This window comes from Gadus chalcogrammus, chromosome 16, assembly GCF_026213295.1.
Source record: "Gadus chalcogrammus isolate NIFS_2021 chromosome 16, NIFS_Gcha_1.0, whole genome shotgun sequence".
Lineage (NCBI taxonomy): Eukaryota > Metazoa > Chordata > Actinopteri > Gadiformes > Gadidae > Gadus > Gadus chalcogrammus.
The window spans coordinates 3,172,366-3,186,454 of record NC_079427.1 but is presented as its reverse complement, the minus strand read 5'-3'; the positions used below and the strand labels follow the sequence as shown (position 1 = coordinate 3,186,454).

General features: G+C 42.3%; 2 protein-coding genes across 6 annotated transcripts in view; one reads left to right on the top strand and one right to left on the bottom strand.

Annotated features, from left to right (window-relative positions):
* Positions 1 to 1,292: 1,292 nt before the first annotated feature.
* On the bottom strand, positions 1,293 to 9,094 carry napab (N-ethylmaleimide-sensitive factor attachment protein, alpha b). The gene is made up of 11 exons (XM_056611649.1): positions 8,875 to 9,094; positions 8,113 to 8,192; positions 7,896 to 8,012; positions 7,530 to 7,576; positions 7,357 to 7,434; positions 6,916 to 6,971; positions 6,595 to 6,679; positions 5,271 to 5,375; positions 4,867 to 4,935; positions 4,492 to 4,542; positions 1,293 to 1,412 (listed from the first exon to the last, which is right to left on the bottom strand). Exons 1-11 carry the CDS (start codon positions 8,970 to 8,972, stop codon positions 1,311 to 1,313), a joined length of 888 nt encoding a protein of 295 aa, XP_056467624.1. The 5' UTR covers positions 8,973 to 9,094; the 3' UTR covers positions 1,293 to 1,310.
* A 355-nt stretch (positions 9,095 to 9,449) lies between these two features.
* cep295 (centrosomal protein 295) overlaps positions 9,450 to 14,089 on the top strand; it is a 35,113-nt gene continuing 30,473 nt past the window's right edge. For all 5 annotated transcript variants that reach the window (XM_056610582.1, XM_056610581.1, XM_056610578.1 and 2 more), the window contains exons 1-4: positions 9,450 to 9,728; positions 11,763 to 11,963; positions 13,148 to 13,272; positions 13,951 to 14,044. In XM_056610582.1, coding sequence (XP_056466557.1) covers positions 9,627 to 9,728; positions 11,763 to 11,963; positions 13,148 to 13,272; positions 13,951 to 14,044 — 522 coding nt within the window. In that variant the 5' untranslated portion in view covers positions 9,450 to 9,626. The remainder of the gene's footprint in view (positions 9,729 to 11,762; positions 11,964 to 13,147; positions 13,273 to 13,950; positions 14,045 to 14,089) is intronic.

Here is a 14,089-nt window from a genome sequence, read left to right as displayed (position 1 = left end):
TATACATTCCTTATAAATAATGTACTTTATTTTTTATTTTTATTGTTTTCACTGAAGCCTGAATAAAATGGTTTCAACATTAGTGACTATACTGCTCTTTGTTGGTAATGTGGAAAACATGACAATAAACACGAAACTTGAAACATTTGACACAAAGTTTATTCAGACTGTTTACAGGAAAAGATTTACAAATTCTTCCCACATATTTGGGGAATATTAGCAAAATAATAATGGTAAGAATGACTTCATACCTGTACATGGCCACAGTGTTCAAATAAGTAAAGCTTTGAATCTAGCGTATTGCATTTAGTGCCGGCCCTAAAACACACACTTCCAGTTGGTCGAACATGACCAAGAGAAACGGGCCTTGACCGTGGCATAACATTAGAGGATAACTAGACAATAAAAAATCTGTTCAAACCATTCATACCAAACCTATCGAAGTTCTGCTCATTTAATATTATGTGGGACGAAACTTTGATAATAAAGTGATAAATTAACAATGATCAATTTATAGATATGCTTCCAAAGGTTTTTCCTCTAATCTGCAAACATCACGAGACATGATGTGGTCTTTGTAAGGCATCGGCTGGCACACAAAACATTTATTAATTAGACTGAAGCAGATCCCCCACTGGTACTATAACCGGGGGTTTCAGTCTTCAGGCCTGGGATATATTTTATATGTGCTTTCACCAAAGGTCGTTTGTTTATTTAAAAATAGATATTTCTCAATTCGAAGTCTATTTTGTGTCCTTTTGCCCTCGCAATACCAGAAGGAACTCCTTGGCGATGAAGATAAGATTGGTTAATATGTAGCGTAATGGCCCGGAATGCGGTGTGTTTTCATGACACTATACACAAGTTGTTGTACTGCATGTGCACTCTGAAAACTAGTGAACCTTTGACAAAACAAGTCTCGAAACTAACATCCTACAGCAGGGGAAGGGAGCGGGAGGAGTAGCTCAACTGGCTGGGCAGGCTTAGAGGACAGCCCATGTACAGGAAGATGAAGCCAACCCAAGGTAAGAATACAGGAACCCGGCGGCGGTGGTGGTGGTGGGGGTGGTGGTGGTGGTGGGGGTGGGCTGTGTTGGTGGTGGGGGTTGGAGGTTGGAGAATGCAAGAGGTGTCTTGGTTGTGGGAGAACAGTCTGTGATCCTGGTCGGGGAGCAAGAAGGACAGTGGGGTCTTTGGAGGGGGGTCGGGAGGAGGAGAGGGCGAATGAAGGCAGGGAGGAGGTATCTGTACGGGGTTGGGGAGGGGCGGGTTTCGGGGTTGGCGTGGGGGGGGGGGGGGGGGGGGGTGAGTCAGCACAGGTTACTCTCCTCGTCCTGAATGGTCTTCTTGATCCGAAGCAGCATCGTGGTGAGCCACTGGTCCAGCCTGGAGATGGTGTCGTAGTCCTTGACCTAAAGGGGAGACAGAGTGAACCCATTACAGCCCACTAGTCGAGGGTACGCTCAGTCACAGGTTGCACTGTGTTGCATAAAAAGTGGATTTGTTTTATAATAAAAACCTATCCCCGCCAGTGCTGATGACTTTATAAGCTTTATCAAAAACCGATAGGTCGCTGCTGATTCTTGAGGTCAGAAAAATTGGGCCAACCAGAAGCCCAAACAGGAGAGGTCCATCTCTGCGGTACGGTTTGACAAACCCCTAAAATCGGCAAGCCAGATCGACGGAAAGACTGCTTTCTCTAACGCACCGATACACAATCCTGCCTTTTGGTCTCCATGGTGTCAAGATTCAAAACCGGTTAACAACGCTGCATACCTTGGCTTCATCATGTGTTGAAATCACACCCAGTGATTCAACCCGATGAACAAGATCCTGGCTGTTCTGGAATGCCCCCTAACCGGTAACTAGGGATGTGAATAACTCAAAGTATTCATGGTCAAATATTCAGTGGGTGGTATGAACGAATAATCGATTGTTCGATGTGTGCCGACAGTCACAAAGGCAACCATGGATCATTGGCAAGAAATCACTTAATATCTTAAACGCAAAAAACAACTGGTAACCTGGTAAGTAGTTCCAGTCACTACTTCAAAACGAGCCTTCAAAACGAGAAATGTTAAATTGTGAAAAATGCATTAAACTGTAATCAGAAAACGCGGTTATATGCTATAGCCCCTATAGTATCTGTTGTATAAAGGCTTGGACGAATTTCAAATTATAAATATGCACACTTTATGTTGAAAGTATAGACCGTCGCGTTCCCATTGAAGCGGATGGCGCAGTGATTCGGTCTTCAAAACGAGAGCTGGTAAATTGTGAAAAATAAATCAAACTGTAATCAGACAACCAGCTATATGCAATAGACCATAGAGTATCTGTGGTATGAAGGACGAATTTCAAATAGAAATATGTACAATGCAAAACGTTAGCTCTCTGGCTCAAAGCTGAGCGGACTAGATTACCTCCCGTTGCCAAGTCGTAGCTAAAGTCCGTCCTATTTAATGGAGGAGTGAACAACCTTTCCGTTGCATTAAAACGTTACGGGAGGGTAATGATTGTTCCAGGTATTAGTCAAACCATCAGGCGTTACCAGGGAAACAAAGTTATGGCTTGTGAAAAACGTTATATTTGGATTGTAAAACGCATGAAAATATAAATGAATGGTCTTCATTTATTTTCTTTGGCAAGTGACCATGGTCTAAGTGGGATACTGCCCTTCGAGGTGTCCAATAGGGTTGCCGCGGTGTGGACATTTTCACACCGAGTAATACACTCGTGTCAACATCGGTATTACCGGTATAAACGGTATTAACTTTGAAACTAGGTCAACCGCCATCTTCTCCTTCAACTCTCCTCTCACACTCGGTGACAGCGGCTGGCAGCGCGCCAATTCTCGGCGTCTTATAACGTTCTATATATAATAGTATATATATAGTATAATATAATTGTATATATCATAATATCACGGCCAAAAGCTCTGTGCGCCTCCGGATGGCCGTAGCGCGGGGAGCTCACGTAGGGATTGGGCTCCGCGGGGTTTGTTTACCGGCGTTGCTATGGTTACCGGTCTTGTAAGGAAGCTCGTCAATTCTCGGCACGACAATTCTCCCGCACAGAGCAGAACTGTGGCCTATTTTACACATTTTAATTTTCTTAATCATAATTATTCATTTTTACTGAATTAGTTTTTTATTACTGAAAAAAAAACAAAAAAAAAACGGTAACACCGGTAATACCGTATACCGCGGCAACCCTAGTGTCCAACATTACTTCCGGCCGTTAATTCTTGTTTATTTGAATGGTAAAAATTGTTAACGGTCCAAATGTTAAAAATCTACTTTGATCCTCGCGAACGATGAATCGAATAATCAAATATTCTGACCCATCCCTACCGGTAACAATGTCGCAAGTTAAAATATTTGAGACCTTCCCTTACAAACTTGACAAGAAAGAACCAGCTCCTCATGGCGAAGGGATAGAGGACATGGAGAAGGCGCTACATGACCTATGAGAGGTTTTCTGCATCCTACCAGTGTTGGAAACCCTCCCGACTTCATTAATGACGTGATTGTTCCCAGAATCTATCTGTTGGAATTGAAATCGGAGGGAGCATTGCTAGACCACTGTTAAAAAAAGGGCCCAGCCATTAAATGGGCACTGGAACTTCTTAGTTACGCAGCGCTGGGAAGATGGTTTGTGCTGGTCACAGACCAGTCTAGACCAGTCTAGTAAGAGGGAGACAAATGCTTCTGTGGGTAATGTTTTTTGTCCTTACAATAAACAAATGTCTCTGTTGTCAAAAGGTCTGGAGCAAAACATTGTAACGTGGATGCCTCATTAGAGACTGCAGCCATGGCCTATACAGTCAAAACAATTACGAACTATGTCCTTTTCTAACCTCTTTTTCTTGACCTCAATGGGAAATGTTATGAGGTGAAGGAAAATATGAAGGAGAATTCATTTGAATGAACATTAGAAGACAACCGCGTTGCAAATGGCGCATTTCCACCAGAGGGTATACGAGCTATTGGTCGACAGAATCGTCAGTTCCGTGCGACGGGGATAATGACAAACAAACGCAGTACCCGCAAGGTATTTCTGTACAACGGCGATAGCTTCGTTTATTCAAGAAAATGTGCCCAAAAGTTTGACGTCCTTCTTGGACCTCCTACATTGTTGCTCTTTTATTGTGTCGGTGTTCTTTTTCCTTGGATTTAATAGGAGGCTACACTGTGTCGGGCTGCTATGAGGTCCCGATGCTTACGTAGCTGTCGCTCCATCCGGCTTAAACCCCGCCCTACCATAAGGGTACGGTCGGCGTTGGTAACGCGAGCCATAACTGAGCTGGGCTATACCGTACCCTCACTACTGGGCTGAGGCGGGCTGGGTCCCAAGCGTACCCACCGGTGGAAAAGGGGCCCACGAGAATCCTGTCTCCTTTCCTTTCAGAAAGGATGCGTCCGTGTACCATATGCCAACGGTTCTCAAGTGCACCCCAGTTACAGTGTGTGATTACTCAGCATTTCTCACCGAATCAGTATACGCTTCCACATTCTGCTCTTCACAAGCATCTAGAAGTTTCTGCATGGAATCAAATAAAAACATTGAGAAAATATGATCAATTACTAAGGAAAACTGTGCATTCACCATGTCTTCATGGTGTTTCAATGTAATTATACAGGGACAAAATTAAATGTTGATGTTAAACATTTGCAGGTGGGTAAGGCACATTTGCAAACTTCTTTGGCTACTTCGCATGGACAGATTAGTATGCAGTGCGCGAATGCAAAGTTCATATTCGATTCATCAAAATGTTACATCTGCTCACGCTTTATCTTGATATGTACGTGTCAAAGCCACATGTGACCAACTAGAACACAGGGTAAACCCGTAAGGCAGACCTACCTTCACCAGCTTGCACTCCCGAGAGTCAGAAAAAGCAGGAAACATGTCCTCGTACTTCTGTACTGCAAGCTGATGGACAAAAAGACACTATGTTTAATAACTTTTATTTTATACCATTATTATTTTGTGGGTGTTTTGTCGGGATACTACCGGTGGGCGTAGTATGTGTTGTTGTGCATATCAGGAACAGGTGTGCTTTGTTGCGTAAGGCAGGACTATGTAGTGGTTAGGGTGTTCCGACTCTGCTGAAATGTTCAGTTTGATTTGCAAACAGTCAACCTGTAGGGGTCGTTCAGCTGTATAGCCCTTATCATTAGCTTCTCCTTAATGAAATGTACCTGAATTCACCAAGGCGCTTCCGATAAAAGCTAGATAACCAAATAACTGCCGTGGCAATTCAGTACCTTTGCGTTGAGCATGTCCACACAGAAGTGGCAGAGGGCAGCTTTGAAGAAGTGGTCCTTGGCGCTGTACTTGAGGAGGGTGCTGTCCATTGCATGGGTCCCAACCTGAGGTTAACATAGGCTCTGGTGTTACTACAATCTGTTATCAACCTGGAGTTAACATGGGCTCTGGTGTTACTACAATCTGTTATCAACCTGGAGTTAACATGGGCTCTGGTGTTACTACAACATGAACTTTCCTGAAGTTAACATAGGCTTGATTTGGCAAACTTTTCATAGGCGCCGCGCAACCCACATACTCAGCTCTGCTGCTCATCCAACAATTGCATGTTCATTACAAATGGGGGGGCACCATTTGAAACGGAACTATACAGGCTTTCCAGCGGTATAAGATTTATTGCCAAAAAGCATTGGTACCGCAGAGAAATAATCGACCAAACACAAATTTCCTTACTTTTCGTACTAAGGTTATATATATATATATATATTTGTGTAACCAAAGAGAGAGAGGTATGATCAGTTAAGCATGACGAAGGAGAAGTGTATGGAAGTAAATCTTTGCCATCGGATTTTGAACATAAAAAGCCACTGAATTCTAAGCACCAATTAAAGCGCTACTACTAGCAAACTACTTTCAGCGTGACTGGAGAGAACTTCCTTAAATTAACCTTTAATGCTAGATTTGCATGAACGCTATTTTGTGAATTTGTTTGGTTCTCTTTCATGGAAGCCGGAAGTGGGTTATTCCTTTGGCTTGCCCCATTAATTCAACCCATACACACGCTCACACGCCACATTTGTGTCGCTATTTAACAGTGTTACAGGTAGGAATCAAATGTTTTCCCGTACGTAGGGTAGGCCTAAGCATACGTCCTCTTTTGCCCGGACATGCCCTCTTTTGAGACAATGTTTTGCGGAATTTCAAAATCGTCCGGGATTTTATTAAAGCCTCATACATGTTCACATTGAATTTACGTTGCATTTCTCCTAAAGGTGATTGATAAAGTTCTATCTAGACTATTGAACACACACACACACACACACACACACACACACACACACACACACACACACACACACACACACACACACACACACACACACACACACACACACACACACACACACACACACACACACACACACGATGATACTTGATGATTATAAACACGTCATTTGATTTCAACACAAAACAGGCATGCTTCTACAGCTTAGGCTGCTAACTATCCTATCATAAAAATTCCCTGGATCTCATTGTGTCTCTTCACTACTTGAATAAATACATTTGATTTTCAGTCAACAAGAGTGTTGTAATGTGTTTCACCTGTTCATAAATCTCAATGGCTTTGGGGTACTGCTCTAGTTGAGCTGCATAGGTTGCCACTTTGAGAAGGCACTTGTTAGCCGAGCTGAAACACATAATACATGTCATGTCATGTCTGACTCTTCATATTAATACAGAAAATATCAGATCACCCTGAACAGTGTATGTGTAATATAATCAGACTTTCATTTCCAAGTAAACATGCAATTAACATATGGAAGGAACTTTGTGCACTGATATAAGCACTTTGAGATTCTTGAATATAAAGTGCATTATAAATAAAATTTATTATTATTATTATATACACACGTATTTTGTTACCTGGTGGATTCTTCTCCTTTGTAATAATCGGCAGCCTGTTCATAGTGAGCTACGGCCTACGGATGACACAGGTCAAACACAGAATTGTAAAAACCGATAGCATTAAATAATACTAAAATATACCTTTCTGTCAAATGATGAAGCCCAGAGAGATATAGTGGTGTTTTATTAGGAGGTTATTAAGAGGTTAACTAATTGTCCATGAGAACTTTGAGGGTTGTACAATCATTCAAATATTCCCATGTCAAATAATTGAGGGAGAGTATTCTAAATTATTAAAACAAAATAAACATTAATGTCGGGACATAAGATGGCTTCTACCCTAGCTTTGCAAATTCCGAATGAGGAAGACATTCAAATAATACACCCCATGTTTTTAACAAACCAAACTTTCTATGTCACATTCAGACTTCCAAAAAAAAAAAAAAGATATCACCTGACCTTATCGACATCCACCAGCTCAGTCTCAAAGATCTCTGCGATTGCAATGTGGTGTTTTGCAGCAATATTGAATCTCCCCTATAGAAAAGACACGTTAAGGAAATATAACGGTACGGTACACAATACTAACTGAAACAGGCTATTACGATAAACTGTATAATAATGTCTCTCACCATGTCTGTGTATATCTCAATGGCTCGACTTAGGCAGTTGATTGCCTCTGTTCAGGAAAAATATATATAATAACATACTTTACATGCTTTGAACATAAAAACATTGGACATCTTATATCTTTGCATTTATATAGCGCCTTTCATCTCAAAGCCCCTTAATGTTACTGCCTCACATTCTCCCATCAATTCACCCATTCATTCATTCATTCATTCATTTACGGTACCGCATTGGTGGAGTCCACCATGCCAGCCAGCTTACAAATTCGCTGGTTGGGAGCGGTATGGGTTGAGGAGCTCATGTGGAAAGGTCCACGATAGACAGAGCTGCAACTCTAGGCAGTTATATTGATTGCATTTTTCGCTGACCGTGTGGGTCTGCTTTTTTGAACGCGTTTCCGGCGTCTATGAAGTTGGTGGCGGCATCGTGTTTGCTCTGCATCTGAAGATGGAGCTGCGCCGCTTGAGAGAAGGCGTTTCCTGCAGCTGGAAACATTAAAAGTATACACATTTGAAGAGCAAAGTTCACCCAAACGTGTACATTTGCCAAGCTGTAGTACGTATCCATGACATCTGAGATACCTACCGCACCAGTTCTTGGCCATCTTGAACATGTTAGCTGCTCTCACATACAGCTCACACGCCTCCTCCTGTTTGGATGAGCTCCTTCATGACACAACACACATTCAGTTAGAGAAATTGTGATTGTTTCATCAAAACCTATACTATAATTTAGCAGTTGCTGAAATTGACACATGTTGTAATGACAGGTTGTTGTAAATGGGAAAATAGCACATGGCAGTTACAATAGTTCTGTGTGAATGGATGACATAATCGCAGTACATTATGGACCGCAGTGGGTTTTGTATATGGTATTAATGATTTGCAGTTAATTATAGTGTTAATGATTCAAAGTATAATATAGTATTAATGGTTCACAGTTGAATAGGGTAATACGGGTTTGCAGTATAATATAGTTCTAAATGGTTCCCAGTATAATATAGTAGTAATGGTACAGAGTATAGAACCAATGGTTCCAGGTATAATACAGTAGTCCTGGTTTTCAGTTTAAAGTAGTAGTTATGGTTTCCAGCATAATAGTACTAATGTTTCCCAGAATATTATAGTAGCAATGCATTGCAGTAGAATAACATTATAGTAGTAATGGTTCCCAGTATAACGCCAGCTGACATTATTAGCTTGTTACTTTCTATGTGTGTTGTTGTTTTGCCACTGGACTAGCTGACAGTTAAAAGCTAACAGCTAGAAGCTAGTAGCTATGAGACTGCTCTTCCGCTGTGTTGGCTTATGAGTTCCCTGTATTGGATTGCAAAATTCTGATTCTAACCCGAAAAGTGCCCCCAAAAACGACGATGACGACTTCATCTTCTTCTCGGCCTCCGCCATCAGAGCCATGGCTTCCTTTTCCTTCCCAGAGTTGTCCATTTCCAGTGGTTGTTGCGATGGCAAAACTAAAAGAATAAGGCGTAACAGCTATTATTACAATGTTTGCTAACTAGCTAGCTGGTGGTGTGTTAGCCTTGTGACGTCACCAATCATGTGTCGGGAGTGATGAGGACGTCACTATCAGGTGATATGGCGGAGTACAAAAGGTATTCCCTCCACTGTACCAATTTACTAGTGTATAATTAAAAAATGTCATTGGAAAAATTACTGCATATCTCAAAGCCTTCGAATTTAAGTAAATCCATAGATCCATTAAAAAACAAGACAGTTATTTTTATGATTATCAATAAAAAATCATCACGGAGGCTTTATTTACACCATAGGATACAAAATAATACCCATTTGTTTATTTTATTGTTATTATTATGTGTTGTTTCTTTTATATGAGAGAGCTGATTGGCTACCGTCGAGTAAGGGCGGCCGGAAAGCGGGCATTTCAAACAACAGGATGTGACGTACCAGGACGCGCAACGTCTCTTGTTGGCATGGATTTAGGGTGAACGGAAACACACCCTAATACACGGTTGTATCTGTATTAGTCAGCTTTTAAACAGAACGGCCGAAGTTATGATGTTTTAATGTTCACGACGGCTATGCAATGTTGCGTCCCAACTAAAACTAAACGCAGTGGTGATGAAGAGGAAGACGCTAAGGCGGCTCAGGCTGAGTCCTAATGAAGAGTCGCAGCTCCTCCGAGAGGAACAAGACCGGAGGAGAAAGATACGGATACAGCAGGTTAGGAAAAACAGTTGTGTTCGATGCAAATCAGAGAACAACGAGCAAAATTCGTCGAAGGCCAAACAATTTGTTTCTTGGATTTCGATCATACTCAACCGTCAAACAAGTGCAACCTACTGTTAATGGCAGTGCACAAACGTATATAAGCAATGGTTCCTTTATCCTTGGTCTCATGTATTCCTATTGTAGTCATTGCCGCGCTTCCCAGTTGCACACTTTGAGACTCATGTTGAAAACGAGGCGGGGACTTGTAATTTTTTTGCCGCGTTGCCTTACCTGAATTCAATTCAATTCAATTTTATTTGTATAGCCCTTAATCACCATTACAGTCTCAAAGGGGTTAACACGGCAAATATTCATGACACCCCCCTTTACCCAAGCCCCCACACGGGCAAGAAAAAACTCCCTTGAAATCAGCAAGGAAGAAATCTTGAGAAGAAACGCATAGTAGGGGATCCCTTCTGCCAGGGATGGTCAGGAGTGCAATGGGTGCCACAATTGACACAGGTAAATAAATACATGCACATCATAATCAAATGGTGAATGGGATCTGGCCGTTTATCCATGAGGAGAGTCCAGGCATCCAGTCCAGCACCCGCAACACGCTAGAACAGACAGAAAAGTGAATATTGTTTTGATGTGTCTTGTATCATGTATACTCATGTCATGAAGCGGTTGTTTTATCAGGTTTTTTTTGTAAAACATACAGAATAAAGTCAAGCACATTGTATTCGTATAACGCTTAATCACAGTCCCAAACTCTTCTTTCTGATACCAGATGCAGTAGGATAATCTCGACTGATCTGGGGTCTCATTTATAACCGTTGCGTACGCACAAAACGGGGCTGAAATTGGCGTAGGCCTACGTGACTTTCCACGCCAAGGTTGTGATCTATAAAAAACCATCTTGACGGGAAATGTGCGCAGCCCTAAGCAAGCTCTGACCCATGCGTACGCATAGTTTAGAGGAAAAGGAGAATTGGCGACACGAATGGTGTGGTGGTGAACTGAAGTCAGACGGAAGAATTGTAGAGTGAGAAGAACGATAATGTTTCATCATCGCCCTTCATAAATTTAATTTCGACCCGTATCATGCGTTAAATCTACGTAATCAGAATAATTTGAGTCAACTGCGTTATTTCTCAGTTATAACTCCAGAAACATCTCCTTAGAATATAAATAAAAATAAATCTCTATATTTAATCCCGTCACTCCATACTGTCCACTGACGGCGCGACTGCATGGAATAAAGCATCCGTCCAACATGTGTCAATAACATAATATTTTTATGTGACACTGTAAACACATAATCAAATGTCAATTAAATCACAAGTGGAATGCTGCACCATATGGCACTTCTGGCGGACCATGCAAATGGCAGGATTCGGAGGGAGAGGGTCTTTAGGGACCATAACGATTTATTGGTAGGCTACATAAAAATATGTACCTTTATGTCAGACGAGTCCACTTCTTTTTTAATTCTGGGACTGTGCGCTCCGTGCTACTGACAGAGTTCACTGCTGCAGCAACATGTTGCCGCTCACTCTGCTTTTTGTTGTTGGCGATCCAATCCGTGACCGCCGAACAAAACTACTTTTCGGGCCTCCATCTCACCCACAAGTGTCTCCACTTCAGCCTCCGGGAAATTTCGCTTTTTTGCTTTTCTCAGTACTTCTGCCATTGTTTCCGACAAGACATAATACTTGCATCTGAGTCTTAAGAGTTTTATATGCATCTGGGTCACATGAGTTTTATATGCAGATCGCATTCACGAGGTCATTTGCATTGACCATTTATGGTTAAAAAGGGGCGTGTACAGGGCGGAACGTGAAGCTGATTCAGCTGCGCACACTTGTAGGCACTCTGTGATTTATAAAGCAATGATTGCGTACGGTGTGCGTACGCAGGGTTTTATAAATCTGAATATTTTTTGGCGCACGCAAAACTTGGCTTTTGGGCGTACGTACACTTTTAGTAACGATCCCACGCACAGTTTTATAAATGAGACCCCTGGTCCTCTCTGTTGTGCAGGTGCGGGAGCAGGCACGCGCCAATGCTCTCCACATCAGGACCGATGTGCAGAGGAGACGGGAGCAGGAGCTCCAGCTGCTGGCCGAGGAGCTCCGGCAGGACTGGGAGCTCCAGCAGAGCGAGAAGATCCAAGCTCTGCAGAGGTTGTACGAGGAGAGCCTCCGCCTGCTAGGACAGGGCCACCGCAGCGCCAAGGAAAACGTGAGTCGGGGCGTCCCGTCTGAAGATGTCATGAGTCTTCCGCTTTTTAAACAACTTCTGTAATTCTGTAATTTACTTTTAGCGATTAAGCTTTTGTCCAAAGAAAAACTGTTTACGGTTAAGACTTAAAATAACTTTATTGTTCCCATGGGGAAACTATTTATTCAACAATTACTCCTTTCAAGATTAAAGAAAATAAATTACATTTAAAGGAAAACATATTTATTTTATGTGTTATTTATCGCCTTTTCATTACGTTTTGATACTTTTTATTTTTACTGTAAGGCAAGAAAGCCGGATAAATTTGCATATGTATACACGATGTGTGTAGGCAAAAGCAAAAATGTGTGTATGCAAATAAAATAAATATGCAGTCTGTATAACTACACACATGACAATGAAAAAACGGTGTGCATTTGCACAAAATATGCATAACAAAAATGTTCTTGCCACGGCATTGCATCACAATACCGGCAGCTTCCCCATTAACACTGTAGATCAGGGATGGGCAACTTTCATGATAAAGAGGGCCACATTTTTCATCATAACCATCGAAGGGCCACATGACTGCACACTTCAACTAAACGTGAACTGAGAGAAGCTACACAATTTTGAATTTGGTAGATATGATTTCCTGTATTCTGGTGCATTTTGGGGGTTGCCACTACCTAAAAAATCATCCAGAATCATAACCTATGTACGGTATGTTAATTGAACCAACATACATTCATTTCATGTTTTCCATGCTCAAACAGCCACATGAATGGTCAGTATTTTTATCAGTGCAAAGGGCTCACATACATCATCATTCAATGAAGTAAAAAAACTGAAAAACACTGGCCCAACATTAAGTGCAACAACTCAATGAACTCAAACCCAACAAGCAGTTGTAGTAGTTGTAGTGGCGACTTAAGTGGATATCTTTAATGACTATCGCTTCTAAGCAAACTAGACGCATGGGTTTGCCTTCGAATTCTATGAATTCTTCTCATCTTTCTTGACCGAGTTTTCTGTAACTCGATCAATTATTATTATTATTATTATTATTATTTATTTTGTTATGTGCGGGCCTGACTGAGTGAGGTTGCGGGCCGCACTGAGTGAGGATGCGGGCCGCATGCGGCCCGCGGGCCGCCAGTTGCCCATCCCTGGTCTAAATTGAACGTATGTGTGTGTTGCTCAAGGAGCCCGACTGGGAGGCCATGGCCCAGCACGCTGAGGAGAACCAGGTGAAGGCCAAGCAGCGCTACAGAGAAGCCCTGAAGGAGCTCACGTCCCAGAGACACCGAGAACAGCAGGAGCACAACCGGTGAGAACCACCATTTTGTTGGGTTATTTATTAGCCTTAATAATCCAAGAATTTCTGGTCAGGGATTGATTAATTACCATTTCTGTCTTAGTCTGCTCCTTCATAGAGTGTTATAGATATTTGATATATTCTGTAAAGTTGTTTCACTTTACTTCTTTCCCAGTGGCTATTCGTACGGCGACCGTAAGAATAGCAATTAGGCTATTCGTACGGCGCGCCGTAAGAATACTGCATTAGTCTATTTTCACGGCTGGTTAGGGTTAGGGTTACTACTTGATTACTATAATCAATTACTAAAATTACGGTCGGCCCGGTTAGGGTTAGCGCCGAGCAGACTGATAGGTCAAGTGCGGTCACGTGACAAGCTCGGTCGCCGTACGAATAGCCACTGCCTACTTTACACACACTTCATTACTAACGCTTTTTACTGCACTATATTAGTATTACTCAATCCCAATTAGCCAGCTGTATATCCTGATCCCAGAGGTGTATGTATTGTGGAGATGTCGTCATTTTGTTTGTTTTATTTATTTTGACTGGCACAGTTTTTGTCTTTGCCAATGTTGCTCCTGCAGTGCCTGAAATTCCACCCAGATGAACGTTATCTTATACTATGCTAGCTAATCGGTTTGGACCGTGTTGGTGGTCTGACCCACTGGTCGTGTTGTGTGTCTGCAGTCCAGCTGACGCCAGGAGAAAGGCCCTGCAGGCAGAGCGGGAGCGTGCCGCCTGGGTGGCCAGCCTCCCCCCACCTCCTCCCCACCCCATGGAGGTGACGCCGACCGTTCCACGGTTACCCGTTCACAACAAACACAAA

What these genes read in the sequence shown, in the direction of transcription:
- napab (XM_056611649.1), bottom strand. Translation starts at nt 8,972, where the DNA reads ATGGACAACTCTGGGAAGGAAAAGGAAGCCATGGCTCTGATGGCGGAG. An exon ending in GATGGCCAAGAACTGGTGCG is followed by an intron (nt 8,013 to 8,112) that starts GTAGGTATCTCA and finishes TAATGTTTCCAG; the next exon opens with CTGCAGGAAACGCCTTCTCT. An exon ending in TTGAGATATACACAGACATG is followed by an intron (nt 7,435 to 7,529) that starts GTGAGAGACATT and finishes TCTTTTCTATAG; the next exon opens with GGGAGATTCAATATTGCTGC.